The sequence below is a fragment of the Amblyomma maculatum genome, chromosome 10 (assembly GCF_055883805.1).
Source record: "Amblyomma maculatum isolate TAMU_Amacu chromosome 10, ASM5588380v1, whole genome shotgun sequence".
Taxonomy (NCBI): Eukaryota; Metazoa; Arthropoda; class Arachnida; order Ixodida; family Ixodidae; genus Amblyomma; species Amblyomma maculatum.
This window is the reverse complement of record NC_139353.1, coordinates 28,427,819-28,445,104: the sequence shown is the minus strand read 5'-3', so window position 1 is coordinate 28,445,104 and position 17,286 is coordinate 28,427,819. Positions and strand designations below refer to the sequence as shown.

Below are 17,286 nucleotides of genomic sequence, written 5' to 3'. Positions count from 1 at the left end.
GCCGAAGATGGGGTTCGATCCCGCGTCCTTGGGCACTCTTTATGCAGCATGAACGACATTCCATGGCGGGGCAATAACATTGCATTAATAGGATTGAACATCTTATCTGGTGTTGTGAGCTAGCTTCGAAAATCCTTGCAAAAAAAATTTAAAGTGTTTATTTATTAACGATGGACAACATCAGTTTCCAGTGTCCCTTCAAATTACGTCACGCGCCACACCCGCAGTGCAGTAATTAAGTTTGAATGCACATGGTAACTAGCGCTAAAGACAGGGACAGAGGAGCGGACATGGTGTCCGCTTCTCCTTTGTCCATGTCTTTAGCGCTAGTTAACATGTGCATTCAATCTAAAGATCACCAACTAGCCCAACTTTCCGCTTTAAAAGTATATAAGTCGCAGACGTCACCAACGTTATGTCATAACGAGAACAGAAGACTGCAGTGTCGCCATCGCACGGGGACACTACGTCTTGGCTTTCCACGGGGTCTTACACAACACCAGACCGCACTTTTCTTAGACAAAACTTCGACCGCCTATACACAATGACGAGACCAAAATAGACTGAAAGTGACGCAATCCCCGCCATCCTCTGAAATGTTCCTTTATTCTCTTTCTTGATGCAACTTCGCTGAAATGGCAGAGGCCACCGATCACGGACGTTCGCCGAGGATCAGAGTTGGAATATAGTTTTAGAAAGCTAACCACAACGGATGAGACTGACCCGAGGTTTGAGAAGACGCTCCCGTTTCCCTGCTCACTTGGTTTTTGTCACCATACATATCACTGCACCAACCCACTTAGTTACTCGAAAGATGTGTACGGGGTCCATGGAGAAAAAAAAAATTCCTTCTTCGATGCTCACGACTTTTGGAATTCACGTGGTCGGTGCTGCTGGTCTGATGTCTGTTCTTCCTTTGTTCTGGCGTGTCATCAGCATCCGGTGCTGAAAAAAAAAATCGCTCCATAAAAATGATCTAATACAAGAATAATTTGTTTACGGCACATATACGAATTCCCGGCGCAAACGCAACGTTTGAAACAAAGGAGGAACTAATAAAAAATTATGGTTTAAATTTGCCTGCGGGATAAGGTCGAAGGTTGGAAATGTCGCGGCGACAAAGGAATTCAGCTTCAAACGCGAGGAAAGCGAAGGCAATCGGCATCAGGGACGTGCACTCTTCAGTTACGAAACCTCAGTATACATCAATCTAGCGAATACTTTCAGGCCTTTATTAAGGCGAAAGCCTTTATTGCCTCATCGTTGTCGTCAGCAAAAGTGTCACGCTTTTGCGGCGGCTCTGATTGGTCGAGACGGGAGGACGTCATGGAGGTTTCGACCAATCACAGAGCACCACCACAGTATGCGCAAATGCGTGCCTTATATAACCATATAGAAATCAATTATCAATTATCAATTAATAATTAATGACTAATAAGTAACAGTTACCGATTTGAGACAGTAGCATAAATAATTACTAATTATGCAGCCTTATGTGGTCATATGCCAATCAATTATCAATAGCTAACTAATAACGAATTATTTAATGATTCATGAAAGAATTTATAATTATAATAACTGAATAATTAATAATTTTTAGTTAAGGACAGTTGTGTAATTATTTAAATAATTAATAATCAATGCCGCGTACCCGGTAAAATCTCGTAGCAGAATGCAACAGTCAGGCTTTCGCCTTTCATCGCCTTAGTCGCCAGTGTCCTCGAATTTTTTTTTTTTTTGGTTTCTTCTGTATCGTTGGCCGCGAGGGAAAATGAAGTAAACGACAAGCTTCACTCCGTAAAGCCCATATTAGGCGAATGGCAATCATGTCAACATCAGAAACGATTCATCGAGTAAATATGCCGCCTACGCCTGGGACACACGCATATAACCCCTAATTTCCTGCTAACAAAAAACGACAGACCTTTGAGTGAAATGTGTGGTGATGAGTTCACAGCTAATCACATTTTAACGTCATGCTCACAACTCGAGGAAAAATATTTTACTGTATTTTACAAAGAACACATTCCTTTTCATCCTGCATTACTTTTAGGCGAGCAAGCACTCGTCGATTTTTCTCTTGTTCTCACGTTTCTCAAGAAAGCAAACGTTTCAAATCAAATATAGGCATCATATAACAAAACAGACCATCTAACATTCTGTTAGGCACATGATAGGCATAGTTGCTTATGCGCCATAAAAACTCCATATAACAATTATAAAGCTTCGGTTCCCGTTAGGAATGGCGGTTTGGTTTTCAGAACGCCGTATCGGTGCAGGTCAGTTTCGGTTCGTCCTCAGTCTTGCTTTTAGCAGGTTTAAATGTTTTGCAGTATTTTATTGCCGTGAAATGATCTGCGAAATATTATTGCAAACACCAATCACAACGTTCCGTTCAACCACTCCTGTTTAATATTTCACATTTCCCGTAGTTAAGGTTTCGGTGTCCGCACGCGCGATCGTTGACTCTGACGTCACAAGTAGATCTGAAATTACGTGTGGCGTGCAAAATCCGCAGTGTAGACACTCTGTCCCCTCAAGCTCGCCTGCAAAAGGAGCCGGAATAACAGAGACTGAACAAATTGCTTTTGCATATAGCAGCATTGTATATTGCTAACTCTACATATGAAGCAAAAATTGGACGTCACAGCCACCGAGTTGCTGAAAATGTAAACATGTATTGCAAAAGAAATTCAATTCCATATTATTTAGCGTGCACCGGCGAATTCCAGACTGTGATTCATGTTAACTAATTTCTCGTGCATTGAAAAGGGGAAAATACATATGCTTTGCGCTTGTTGCGTAAATCGTGAAATTGTGTCCGGATAGCTGGCAGAGATATAGCTTCAGTTGAGCATGTATTTATCCCGTGAATGCTGCTTGGAAACTTTTAAAAATGCTAAAGTTCATCTTCGCTTCAAGAAAGGTGATAAAAGTAGCTTGGCAAATTATATGGGCGCAGCCGTTTCTATACCTTACCTGTTTCATCGAACTCTTGAAAAGCGCTTCGTTCTATAGGCCTGTTTATTTTACAGATAAATATAACTATATATAGATATTTGTCTTGTATTATATATAAGTGTAATTACGATTAACGAGGGCCTCGAAGGCTAGCAACCTTGATGTCATAGGTAGCGTAAGAGGGTTATCACGCAGCTCCCATTCTCTTCGTTAGATGGTTAGATCGAATTCCACCTGACACTCGGGATTGCAGGGGAATCCGCGTCGGCCGCCATGGACGATGGTGGCGCTGGCATCACTCTCAAGGATAGGGGATATGCAACATAAATGCCTGAAAAAGTTCATGATTGAGTAGTCGTAACTGCTGCACAGTCGAATGAGCACCGGATGCGACATTCAGAAGCATGTGGTTGTTTTATCTGTTATTTTCCAATAAATTATCCCCATGACTGTAATGTTATTTCACATTGATCAACACCTCCTACACCCACCACCCCCCCTTTCATAAAAAAATTCTAAAAGAAATGTATGCTTTCCATGAGCATGCATCCATTTCATGTTCCTCGGCTGTCTGCCATGCCCTGCGGTTTCAGAAAAAGCTTTCCACAGTCAGTGCTAAGGACATGACATAATAAAAGGGGAAAGGAATGACGCTGCTTTGTGCATGTGCCAAGTAGGTTTTTGGTGGCATCGTTTCTCGCAGCCCTGTCTTCCTCGCCCCTTTATGGCTTCGCATTTCCCTGCTCCGCCTCCTCGTCCGAATGAGCAAGGAGCTCGACGTTTCCTCCTTTACCAACGCGACGAACTGAGGGACAATAATGAGCTGCAGTGCTAACATCTCCAAGGGCATCTAAGCCCCTCATGCGAAAAGACGCGGAAGGTACATCCACAAATGACTCACGCCCACAAGCTTTGGCCGCGCAAAACCAGCACTGCTCGCTAAAAGGGCCCACCGCAAAGCTCAAGGGTACTTGGGAGTTTCCTATGGCCCTGCAGCGCAGGTTACGCAGAAAAGGGAAGACGGCAGACCTTTGTGTCCGTGTCTTGGGGAATCGTTATTTCTAGTAAATGTTGGTTATTCGTGGTTCGTGCTGGTCGTCCGGAGAGGTGGTGCGGGGTCATTGTGTGCTGAGTCAACGCCACCTTTGGCTGAGGTAGACCTTCCCCCACGCGACAGAGAAAAAGCCCGTCTTCCTCGCTTTCTTGATTTGACTCTGGGGCAGACCAAGTGAGTAGTGTGCTCCATTGGCAGAAAGCCTGTTAGAATTGATTTCCGACTTCATTTCTTCTTGTTCCATAACGCAACAAGAAGGCGAGGGACAAGTCACAAGCGCTTACGCCCACTAAATGCTTTGGCGCTCACAGATTATACAGGAATGAACGCGCTGAAAGATTAAAACGATGACGTGTGAAGTTTGACTATATACATTGTAAACAAATCAAAACATAAAGAAAAACAAAAATTATAAGTCTAAAAACTTGTGAAACCCTTTCATCGGTTTGCACTCTAAGCTGCATATAAGAATGCGACGTTGTTGTTGTTGTTGTTGTTGTTGTTGTTGTTGTTGTTGTTGTTGTTGTTGTTGTTGTTGTTGTTGTTGTTGTTGTTGTTGTTGTTGTTGTTGTTGTTGTTTAAGTGACACTGGAGCACTACTGACACACGTTTCAAACCAGGCTTTTTCGATTGCTGCGGCCTCTATAATCTATCCTGTTGATTTATCTGCTTTCTTATTACATTGGATCATCCCACCTCTCTCGCTTCCCTGTGGTGTCCGCCTAAACGCTCATTGAGGCAATGTTGCCCTATGTGTGGCTTGCCGCTGGAAAACGCTATCCTGTAAATAGTTTTCTGAGTGCACGACACTAAGATATTTTTATGTTATGCTGTACTGTACAATTATTCGGAACAGTGCAGTCAGGACAGGTGGCATTGCACATGCGGGGCAATTTTTGCGGTACGGACATGCAAATGCAAACCTTCACTCCCACATTTAAAAAAAAATCTTTTTGAGGGAAAGTGATGACCTGTGCATGTGCACCACCACTATCTTGTTATCCTTCACCTTCATTTGCGCTCCTAGTGTCCTTGTCCCGCCTGTTCATGCCCTTGGCAACTGAAATAAGTAGCTGCCTCGAGAATCCTGCCGTTCTAAGGCGGTTAACCTATTTTTAAACCTTATTTTCATAAGGCATGCGCCTGACTTTATGTCAATGCTCTCGGATGATGCCCTCAACAGGAAGCTCACGGGTGCAGCTGTTTCAGACGCTGAGTGAAAGTATAAATGGTATTTTTGGCAAACGCAGAAACGTCATTATGTTTCCTACGAAGGACTGCAAAATGGTCGTCTACAAATGTGAAAGTTCGAACGCCTAAATGCAGCGTCAAGATTACTTTGCAGCCGCCTGTCCAGACTCGCAAAGTACAGGTCACTGAGGGCAGGGGTATTTCACTAGCCAGTAGAAACACCATTCGTCTGCACGAATACCTCTTCATTCCAATTGACTAAGGTTGAGTTCAAATACAGAGAGACCATCAACCGACAGGCCCGATTCGTCTTGAAAAGCTATAGACAGCATCAAAGTGACGAATGCAGTCTTCGAGGCATTGTAGAAGTAAAAGCTGCTCATGCAGTTTCTACTTTTATCCTTCACTTCTATGGAAAAAAAAATCCATACCTTCTCCTTTAAAGTCATTTAGAAACTCGACCACCTGTTCCAAACTTCAAATCACAACAGGGTATCGCATTCATGCGGCAATGTGTATATAGACAGGCAGTTGTCTCAATGAGCAACTTAGGCGGGCACAACAGGGAAATAAGGGAAAGAGAGTCCAGTTATTTGGAGCCGTACTACCGTGTTGACAAATGCAAGTTAGTTTTGAGGAATCCCAGATGATAGGAAGAAGTAGAGATAAATTAGCGGGAGAGATTATCGAGGCCGCAGCAATCGAAACAGCCGGGCTTGAAAATAAAGAAAATGTGGCAATAGTCTTTCAGCGTCACTACGAGGAAAAAAAAAAAGGCATCGCGTTTTTAGATACAGGGCAGTGAGGGAACCGGTGAAACGTGTTCACAAGTTTTTGGGCTTTTACACCTGGTTTTTGGTTTATGCTTTGGTTTGTTTACAATGTACGCTGTCAAACTTCACACCTTACCGTTTCAATTTTTGTCATGTTCGTTGCTGTATCAATTTTGTGAGCGCTAAATAAAGTGTTTAATGGTAGTAAGCGTTTGTGTCTTGCCCTTGTATTCTTGTTGCGCTATGGAACATCAAGTTCTGGGAGCATGCATCTACGTCACATTGGTCGCCATTACGTGTTGCAAGTAGCACAGTGAAAGGCTCCAGGCATATCTAGTCGCCTGTGCTTTGCACCAGAAAATGGAGCTGGTGACGTCATTTTAATTCCTCCTGTGCCCAACAGTCCTCACACTTAGCCTGTTACTTCATTTCTTTCCTTCTCGCTCTTAAATATCCACCAGTCAGCTGCAGCCATCAATAGGCGCCTATTGTCGGTTTTATTTCGCAGCATACACCTTGTAATAACGTTACTAATATACTAGTTCGTGCGTTAGGACAAGGCGTTTAAGTCCATCCATGATTAGGATTAGGACCACTTCTGATTTGCCACTCACTGTTTTGATTTTATTTATACATTCAGTCACATTAACAAAATTCGGCTTTTTCAGAACAAAATAACCTGTGTTCCCTAAAATCATCTTGAGAATCCTTCGTTGCAGGGGTTTAGCTTTATTGGAATAAAATTACAAGGGCTCAATGCTGCTGAACCGAATATTGAGCGAAAACATTAGCTGCGGGTGTCCGAGCGTTCTTCTTCTTCTCTTTTTCTTCTTCCTCAGTCCGCATATAAAGCCCCGCTTTAACCAAGCCGTATGAACGTCCATTAGTGGCCTATAGGGGTAACGTGAATGCCAGGGTCCTAGCAGGCTGATTCTGACATAACCGTCCCGTGTGAAACGAGAAACCCAATTTGGCAGCTCCTGCCAGCCACGTGGGATGTGACATCACAGCGTCACGTGGGTAAGACGTGGCTACCGGCCGCGCTACGCTGAAGGCTCGAAACGTATTGCTTTAGTAATAAAATAAAGTTTTCATTTTTAGATTAACTATAGCTTTAATGGAAGAAGTCAGGGATAACACAACAGGCCTATACATTTCGGATAATCTAACCACACATATGTACGTTTATGAAAGGTGCACTGAATACTGGACTGAATCTAAAATGACCGAACCAAGATTATGTTATATATAGTACCCCCATAAGGTCATGTTGGAATTCATGTACTTAAAGAAGTATTTTATGTTCATGAAGTTTTGTAATTACTGTTTTCTCACATGCGGACTACTTTCAGTTAGCATCGTTTCTTGCACACGCTACGCATGTAATTTCTTCTGATGAACGCTCTGCTAGCAATTGCCATGCTTTAATACGAAAATTTATATATGATTTTTTTTGCTTGCGCGACATTCTTTGTGATCTCTGTGCTGAAAAATCTGTCATATGCTGATGGTATTACATGCCTTAAAATTATTTATAAAATAAATTACTATTTCCTTTGTTTCTTGCTGAAGTTACGTCCGCAAGTAATTTCACTGTCTGCCACTGTTTCTCTTGTTATGCAAATTATGAAGATAAAGCCTTATCAAGCTGCTGAAATGCAGATTTTCATTCATCCCTCATGTTCTCATACCTAGGGAAACAAAGAAAATTTGATTTTGAGGAAATGAGGAAGGTGGAGTAGCTGTCTCACTTTTCGGTCGATACTTCAGCTGCGACCTGAGGGAAGGGTCGAGTGAAGGAGCGAAATAGTGAAATAACACGGTAAAGTAGTGGAGGGCTTCGGATTAAGAGCGTGCATTAGTATCGATCAGCCCACGGTCTCCTTGCGCCGTAAATCTAGCCATTTTTCAAAGTATCCACTCCTTTGCCATATCTTTTCTTTACGGCAAGGCCCAAGTGATCACCCACTGCATGTGTACGACTGTTACCATGACTTTTATTTATAAAACTCAGTACGCACAGGGGCTCATGAAAATACGCCGAATGTATTCTTTACAAATCGGTTTTATTCGATAACTATCAGCATAAGGGACATATGCGCCACATTTAATATGGTAGTATCATTTAAACTTGGTCGGAAGTGAAAGTTAACTAAGAATGAGATCTACGGACTGGAGATTTCTTTTATTTATTTTTTAAGGGGGTAGGGGAGAGGGGGAGGGGGGGAACCGATGGGAATGCGAGGACATTAATCATTTGCTATTTCTCCACTCTTCAGCTCTCTCCCTTTCCCTCCCCGCACCACGAAGTCGACGTGCGCCTTCTGTTGTTCCTCCCTGTCTTGTTTACCCTTCCTAAGTACGCCTTCTCATTGGCTGCTTCCGGAGAGCGCACGTGCCCTATCATTATCCATTTCCAGAGCGCGCTACCTAATGTATTGCATTATTGAATAAGAAAAATAGTACCCTACCCACAACGGTGGGACGTACAGTCGAGCCATTAGGCTGAGCAGTGCATTTGTGCGGTAAAAGAAAAAGAAAAAAAAAGCCTGATGTGTCTTTTGATTGAAAAAGTATGTTGCAAGTGAGAAAAACCTGCAAATAGTTTGCAGAAAAAAAAAATGATTTGCTTTTGTTTTACGAGGCGAACATCCCAAAGCGACTGCGGCTATGACTGACGTTGCAGTGGAGGGCTCCGGAAAGTTTGGCCGCCTGTGGTTATATAACGTGTATAATACCCGGAGAACAAAAACAAAAACGGCTTCCTTAAACAAGCACAAAAAAATTTCGCCGAATTTCCGAACACTGCACACCAGTGTCTTGTCTAGTGCCAGGCATGCATCTGGCCCAGCTCTCGGTCTAAAGGAAGCCAGCGAAAAGCATACAATCAATCAATCAATCAATCAATCAATCAATCAATCAATCAATCAATCAATCAATCAATCAATCAATCAATCAATCAATCAATCAATCAATTGTTGGATAATTCAATAATGAAAATATTTATTGCCTTTAACGCAAGGAAGCAACATTCAGCCTATTCACATATTTACGGATAGGTATTCCGATCATTGCTGTTGGCACGCTAACGCTGGCAAGGCTCTCTGAGATTGTACTTCAATAGAAAAAAAAGCTATAACAAAGGCGGAGCGAGACAATTGTACCCCTTGTACATTGCCCCTTATTAAGGTACAAAACTCTAATTTCGTTGCACGTTTATCTGGTCCCTGCTCTGGCGGAAAAAGAAGAAAGAGCCAGATAACAGTGTATTCAAGACCTCGCACAAGCACCCACTAACCCTTCAGGATATGCCATATACACTTATTCAATGCAGGCTATATGCGTCATTCATACGGGTCGCATTCCTGAAGAACTGCAGGATGATCTATACAGAGCTCTCACCAAACTAGGTCCCAACACTGTCACACTGAGGTGGATTGCGTGAAATCCCAGGCAATGGGATAGTGAATCGCCTCGCCCGCGAACTTCAGCGCCTGGCATCCCTGACCTTATCCACCCACATGGGAAGCTACTCTTCACTGCAAAACAAGAAATCAATATTCACTCCGACAACATTAGGGAAACTCCTCGTACACTTCCTCTTCCTGATAAATCCCTCACCACGCAAATACGCATTCTTAGGCTCATCCAACTATATACATTCCTCACTCCTGCGCGATCATTTCTACACCGAATCAGACATTCTTCCGCATGTCCGAATTGTTCTGAACAATATGCAAACTTAGAACACTGCATATTTTGTTGCATTGTTTCAATTCAGTCACCTAACTTTCCACACCCTCCTCCCCCAATGTGGCGGGTTTGGTTAGCCTCTCACCAACTGAAAGACCAGTTAGCCGTGGTGACCCTGACCCAGAACATTCTTGACGCTTAACAGGGCGTTAAATAAAGATATTTCCTCCTCTTCCTCAACTGCGCCTTGCCTGAAGGGATACGAAACGTGTGAATATTAGGGAGGGATGAATTGTAACGATCGTATGGACCCACTCTTGGTAGACCCCGATGCCTTAACTCTACTCCTGGGTGAAGGCAGATGGCCTTAAGTGAAAATGGTACAAAATAACTAAATTGCACATGTAAGTTGGTTTACAGGAAAGGAATGGTTCTGTATCTGTCACACTTCTCGGCGGACACCCGACCGCTCCTTGTGGGAAGGGAGGAAGGTGGGAGTCAAGAACGTCAGAGAAAGAGACTCTCTAATGGACAGCAGTTTGTGATTACGGACAATCTTGCATGCGAGCTGTGTAGATCACAATGTACTAATTTTTGCTTAACGTTTGGGCGCGAGTGTATGGGCCACTGTAGTTTGCACAGAGGAAAAAAGCCTCCAGCCATTGACCGAAGACGCACGTGTCAACTCAATGGCCGGGCTCGCCCTTCACGGCCGTGCTGAGGCCGTAGTACACCTTAGGGACGTGCTGTCAGAGTGCTGTCACACACAGCATTCGTATTTGATGGAAGACAGATGTGCGAGACGGTGTCGTTCACAGACCCCTGTGCAGTTACATGCTGCTCGCTCCTGAGTACGCGTTGTGCGTCTCTTGCTTTCATCTCCGTCCCACTACTGCCCGCACAGCTGCGCCGTTTATAAGTGCGCCATTGTTCCGTCGAGGAAGGGTTGACAAGGCGAGAACAATGACACCGCCGCACGCGAAGAGCACCTTGGTCATTGTTCTCTTCCTCTACGTACTGGTCGTGTTATGTTGTATTGTCTGGCCGTGACGTCACCCGAGAGCACCATATAGCGTGGCTCGAAGCTCTACATATTTAGTGGCGACGTCAGACCTAGGCCTAGTGGAAAATTGTTTCCGTTACCCCCTTTAAAGGTTGCTGTTATCTTGCTTGCCCCGCGACCCTCACGACGCGCGCCGTATGAGTGTTTGCAATGCGGCCAGAGTTGTGATGTCACTCGAGTCGTAAGTGACGTCATCGGATCCCTCGTGGCGAGGGTTTTCGGTTTTTCTGCCTGGAGCCTTGGGTGTTATGACATCACTGGAGCATGGTCACAAATTTCTTTTCTGTGACGTCATTAAACTATACATTGCGACGTCACTCAGGTGGTCCGTGCGTTTTGGTGCACTTATTGCAAACTAATGTTACATAGCTTCTTTCTTTGAAGGCTTAATTTCTGTAATTATCAGTTGTCACGTTTTTGGTAAGTTCTTAGGACATTGGTACTACGAGCTTCATGGGGCCAGAACGCCGACATCGAAGATAGTCAATAGTATATATACTATACCTCCAACCGAGACTCTGCTACTAAGCCTTCAATGCACCCAATTGAGCGTTGTCTACAAGTAGTAAAGTATGTTGGAATTGTTTGTTCTGCTCACGTATAGCATGTCACGATGCGTTTTCTCATTCCTTTGTTCCCTTTTCTGCGCATGCGCTGTGCACCTCAGGTCCCGTACCCGGACCATCGAGAGGGGAACGCTGGTGATGCGGAGAGACCCGTGAGTGACTCCTGTTCCACTTACATCCATTTACCTCTGGGGACGAGATGATTTACGTTCTGCCTCTGGTAGGAAAGCAACTAACCGCGAACGGTCATCTGTACAGTCGTGAGCAAAAGTGGTATACGACAATTAGCCGATGGCGGAGTTCAGGAAAACTTAGGGAAAACTGCATTGCAACGCCACCTAGCAACAGCTATCTGTGATCAAGACAATCGTGCAGGTGCCCCATTTTGCCGACATGCATGTGCCGTTGTCGCTGTCTTTATCGTTTTCGTTAGATAGCGTTTCATGCAGTTTTGCCGAGGTCCGGAACCGGCTAAGTGTTCACTGTTGCTCACTACTGTGCATCATCAATAGGCCTGCTAAAAAGAAAAAAATCTCTTGCTAACAGGTCTGTTCAGGGGGGTGTATTTAAATGTATACATGCGCAATCATGAAATGGCGTGTATACAAATCCTGATAGAGTATGAAATTTAGCAGACTCAGCCTATAGTAGCCTATAGGATTACGCGCTCGAATGCGCGTCTCTTTACAGCTGCCGAATAAGTTAGGTACCGGAATGGTGCTAGGCCTAAATACTGCTGAACGTAGACTCTGAATACGCCCTGTATGCACAACGAAAACTTTTTTTTTTTTTTCATTTGCTCATTATCATAGCGGATACTAGCGAAGGCGTGCATCGGTTTACCGGACTCCTGCTACGTAAGCGGACTAGCAGGAGTCGAGCAAGGCGTTTCGCTCATCACCATATATATATATATATATATATATATATATATATATATACGAACTAGAACAGTTAAGCCGCAGACATCCGCTCGTGGGCCATCATTACCGCACGCCGTGCAAGTCGGGCCCCTGTTTCATGCCACTGGCAACAAGTGTCGGCAATTTCCGGTCCGCACGCGTGAAGCTGGGTTCCAAGTGCGTTCGTTTCGTTGTGTGTATGCTTTGTTTCCTGCGGTATTTGTTGTGTGGCTATTTTGTTTGTGGCAGCAGCTCAGAAGCGTTGGTACTTAGCGATTGAGAACCGCAAGCAGTTTAACCTAAACGTAAAGATCAAGCCATCGTTGTCGCTATCGCAGCTCTCTGGCATACGTCGACTTCACCCAAGACAAGGTCTCTCCCACGCACTGATTGCCAGCTAATCCGGCCTTGTGCATATGCCAACCGCGACTGCTCTGATCGCTTAATTTTGGAACAGAACTGATCCGCGATCTTGCAAGTCTTTACACGCTAACTAATAAAGCTTCGATTTTTCTGTCTCCTTTTCGCAAAACTGAGTACCGATTTTAGGTGGAGTTGCGTTACGCCACTGCTGCCAAGATCCACACTGCAGTTGCTGGCGGCCGCGCCGGCACGGCACGTGATGCACGCGAAGCCGGTCTGCGTTGCACACGCGGCCGGTCTGCGGTGCCGTACGGTCATTCGCAGCACGTGCTAATAGAGAGATTTAGCTTACCGGGATCCGCGATCCGCCACCGTGACTCTCTACCGCGCGTGGGCGGGGCGCACAAGCTGGTTGGTCCCGACGCGGCAGGTCTATGTGCTGATATCTAGAGTCACTGTGACTCTACCGACATCCAGTATGTGGCGCCATCTATCGGCGTCAAGGGGGGTCTGGGCATGCGCAATGGAACGCGCGGTGGCGGATCACGGTAGCGGACCGCGGATCACGGTAAGCTAAAACTCTCTAATGTTTTGTAAGGCGCTATCTGATCGCCGCCACATGCTGTGTACAGCTGCACTCAGCAGACGGCCCCGGACTAATCCAGGGCCGTGTAGCCTGCGAAAGATGAACGATCCACAAAAGGAGCGCTTAAGAGGCTGGTCGGAGAGCTGAGGCGAGGATGTGGTCAGCGTGTTTAGCTTCATTAGTTGTGCCAGTAGCCTACACCAGTGTAAGTTGGTATAGCGTAATTTTTCAATGTCTCAAGCACGGCGCCACAAAATTAGTTGCCACCAAGCTCGCTGCATGGATCAGTGCTCCAATTAGTCATCCCAGGCACGTACGCGCATAAGAGATAGCCCCGGCTACGTGCCTGACTCCCATATCCGCGAAAATTATCTCGTTTATAAGGACAGCAAAGAGCAGCATGGCGACAACGGTGCGTTAAAGTCGATTAATGCTTATTATTTTCATGCTAATTCTTCACCGCGGATTGAATATAGTGGCCTTTTTGAAGCACGCATTTATGCCTCATTATCGCTTTCACCTTGGTCGATCAGTCTTAATAATAGAGATATTTAGCTTCCCGGAGACGTACTTACGTAGACATATACCGATTCACGTACTGACGTATATGGAATGTCAATGTGCGTGCGACAAATCGGTATATGTCTACTTCAGTACGTCTCCGGCAAGCTTAACCTTTGTAATAAATATAATGGTCTAGCCGGAGATTGCCTCGATTCGGTGCATTTAAGCGCACACCGGCCGGGCCAGTAGTCTGTACTGCCAGAGCTGAAATAAAATTTTCCTAAATCTACAAAAAAAAAAAAAGACATTCTGCAGCGGGTATACCTCTACAATCGACTTAAAAGTCGCACAGAATATCGCCCCATTCAACCCAATAGTATACGTAGTACATCCGCAGCCTTCCGTTCACAGCGGTGCAGCAGTCTCGCATGCGTAATTAGACGAGTTGTGATGAAATTTTAGATGCATATCTCGAGCACAGGCAGGTGCGTTATATCCTTAAATCCTATAATAGTCATCAACTGCCACTATTCAAAGTTTTCTGTATAAACATGCGCGCTAGCTGCAGTGAATAAAAGTTAATTATTGTATTTACGATGATAATTTATCCTCATAGTGTGCGATCCCGTGTACAGGTCAAGTTGTATATACGAAAGCTGGACAACGTGGTAGCTCAGGGCTGTACACTAATCAGAATGTGTGAGATTACAGGCTCAAGTTAAGCGATCGGTGATTACGTGAGCAGACCTCGCCGCTCGTGACGTCGCAATAATGCATTACCTAACAGCTAGGCTTCCTTCCGTCTCCCGGCCTCACAACCATATATCCACGAATTTCATTCAGCGCACCATCGCCGTACATAAATACCAACAGCCTCGATCACGCACGGACAAATTATGCTTATAACGACCTTCGATTAAACTTCCCATTGCGCCATCGCTCTGTTTTTTCCTCTTTCCTTCTAGTGCGATGTGCACTTCTATATCACATAGGGTCAAGTCCTGAATGTAGAGCAGTAAAATGTACCGAGATAAAGCGATGGCATATTTGTCAAGCAAAATTCGAAACAGCTTCTTTCTTCCTTTGTCTCGATCTGCTTTCCCATTAGCGTAGTAGACTATATATAGGAACATTATGTGATATATAACCGAATGCAAGAAATCGCCACTTAATATAGCCCCGAATATAGAAATTTATAAGCGCGTAGTATATATTACCCCACAGTTCACGAGTGTGGGTCGTAACGGGAAGCGGACATTAAATCGCGCGCGATGTGAACTGGTCCTATTGACCGCGCCATTAGTACCTTATAATATCGAATTGGGCCACGAGTTGAGAATGCGACCACTCGGGAAGAACGTGTAATTACCGTGCGGTTGAAAATGTGTTCAATATTTCATTCGCAATTAGGTTTCAGAATTCAGAATTCAGAGGATTCAGAATTAGGTTCCTCAATCCCCTTTCTTCAATTTAGAAGATATTATTCTCTACTTGTTTCGCCTCTCGGTGTTATACTGAGGTATCCGCCAAGCCTTTAAAGGCGCCCCCATATTCACCTGCCGTGACAACTTTATCGCAATGGTTGCGTGGGGTATGCAAATAACGCGACGCAACCTCCGCACCATACCGAAAAAAAAAAGAAAAAAAAATGTCTTGCGTGGGAAACACTGCGATTGCTCTCAGCCCTTGGGCTGCGCTAGGGACGCGTATAAGAGACATTTACGAAAGGGAAATATAGAGAAGATGTGCAAAAGGATGCGTTTCGAAAGAGGCGTACGTCACAGCAGACGTCTACAGCTGTATGATGTGCTGGGTTAGGTTGGCGGGTACGTGATGCTGATATTACGCAACATCGCATGAAATATCGCCCTAATTCGGCGGAGGTGTCTCAGCATGTACAGACAACTCGTTCAATTGTTCATTTGTTTATTAATAACAGGCCGGGAATTGCTCGAGCTTGTAAATGTCGAAATTTAATCCCAACGTGTCCCATATGCGAAGTAAGCAAGCGAATTGAGAGCAGAAAGTTGTTTTTGTACGGATGACTCCGTGCTTCGCGTCAGCTCTGAGTGAATTTTTATTTATTTACACTCTAGTCCGCATCGCCAGCGCTACATAGGGGAGAGCGCGCTTCACAATTGATAACTTTAGGTTACGCTATTCAAACATCCTTTGTCAAGGGAATAAAAACAGAATAAAAATGCAAATAAAAGCACCAAGGAATAACATTTCACGCCGTTGACGAAACGTTGCATGTTGGCACATGACACATGCGTTGAGGGCGCGTTGTATTCAGAGATAACATTTTAAAAAGAAAAAGAAAATCTCATGTGATTAGTTATTTGCTGATTTCGCCAATCTTATTTTCATATTTTTTTCTTGCTCACATATGATAGATGGGTTAGGGAGGGGGTAAGGGGGGGGGGGAGGGGCTGGATCGAATATATTTATGTCTCTCGAATTTCATTAAGTCATAATATATGTAGTGCATGAGATTCAGCACCAGATTTTCTTTCACTTCGCTGCCATTGCTGTACTTCAATACGATTTTTTCATGTTAGTGATACTAGCTTCTCTTGAATATTGCCTGAATATAAACATGGCTGCCCAGTTTTATACAAGCTTTAAATTAAGTACTACATAGTGTTGTTGTTGTGGTTTGCGTACGACACTAGAGTATTTCAAGTGAGCTACTTATTTGGTACTTATTAGACAAGGTACTTGAGTTGCTTGAGTCAAGGTATACCTATAACTAAGAGTGTTAAAACAGTGTTGAGTCATGAGTCATCATATAAGTCTGGACGTAATACCAGACATGAATTTCAGTACTATTCAACTTAAACCATAATAAGACCATTATTTGAATTTACTTTCCTCCAAGTGATAGTTAGCGCGGCCCGTGACTGAATGCGATATGGATTATAGGGACGTAGTATGTACGAGACACGGCGTTGAAATCGTAACTGCGTTTTGTCCATTCTCCTACTGATATTCCCTAGTTTCACATATGGCCTGCTCAGCTTCTGTTATAGTTACCCATAAGACTCGTTGCATGCGCGATACGTTTGACGGTGTACACATCGGAGAGTTTTATCACCATGCATATCTAGCGTGGCATGGCTGGAGGGGGAAGTGGGGGCTGGAAAACTTTAGTAAGTATTGAACTTTATATGTTACATAAGACTATTCTTGGGTTGACTCTTGGTCTCGTGAAGCGGCCGGCAGTCGGTAACCAACTGAGAAACCGGTTGTGCACAAGTACGGCCATGGTTCGCGCAAAAATCTAAACGGGAAATGCTGTCGTTTCGAAATAGATCCTATCTCTTGGTCACGAATGGTTACTGATCTGCGTTGGAGGCCGAAACACTATAACGACGGGTTTGATTATTTATTTATTTTTGAGGCTAACCTGCGCGGGCTCTGAGCAATCTGCCGGAGTTATCAGATGTCCGCGGACACAGTCGTAATAAATGCAGCGCTCGAACATAACCTTGCCGAAACGAAATGTCGCCAGTGCTGTTACGTTAGCGGACACCTGAACCGACCTCGTAAACGGCTGTCTGAAACCTTCGTAGATTAAAAGGCATCACAAATCAAGGGCAGCTAAAACAACCTTCGCCCATGTCGCTT

At 44.4% G+C, this 17,286-nt stretch overlaps 1 protein-coding gene across 1 annotated transcript in view; it reads left to right on the top strand.

The window, feature by feature from the left end:
* LOC146175983 (kelch domain-containing protein 3-like) overlaps positions 1-17,286 on the top strand; it is an 82,721-nt gene that overhangs the window by 15,171 nt on the left and 50,264 nt on the right. Inside the window, exon 2 of the mRNA XM_084582341.1 lies at positions 11,403-11,453. Within this exon, the coding sequence (XP_084438467.1) occupies positions 11,403-11,453 (51 nt within the window). The remainder of the gene's footprint in view (positions 1-11,402; positions 11,454-17,286) is intronic.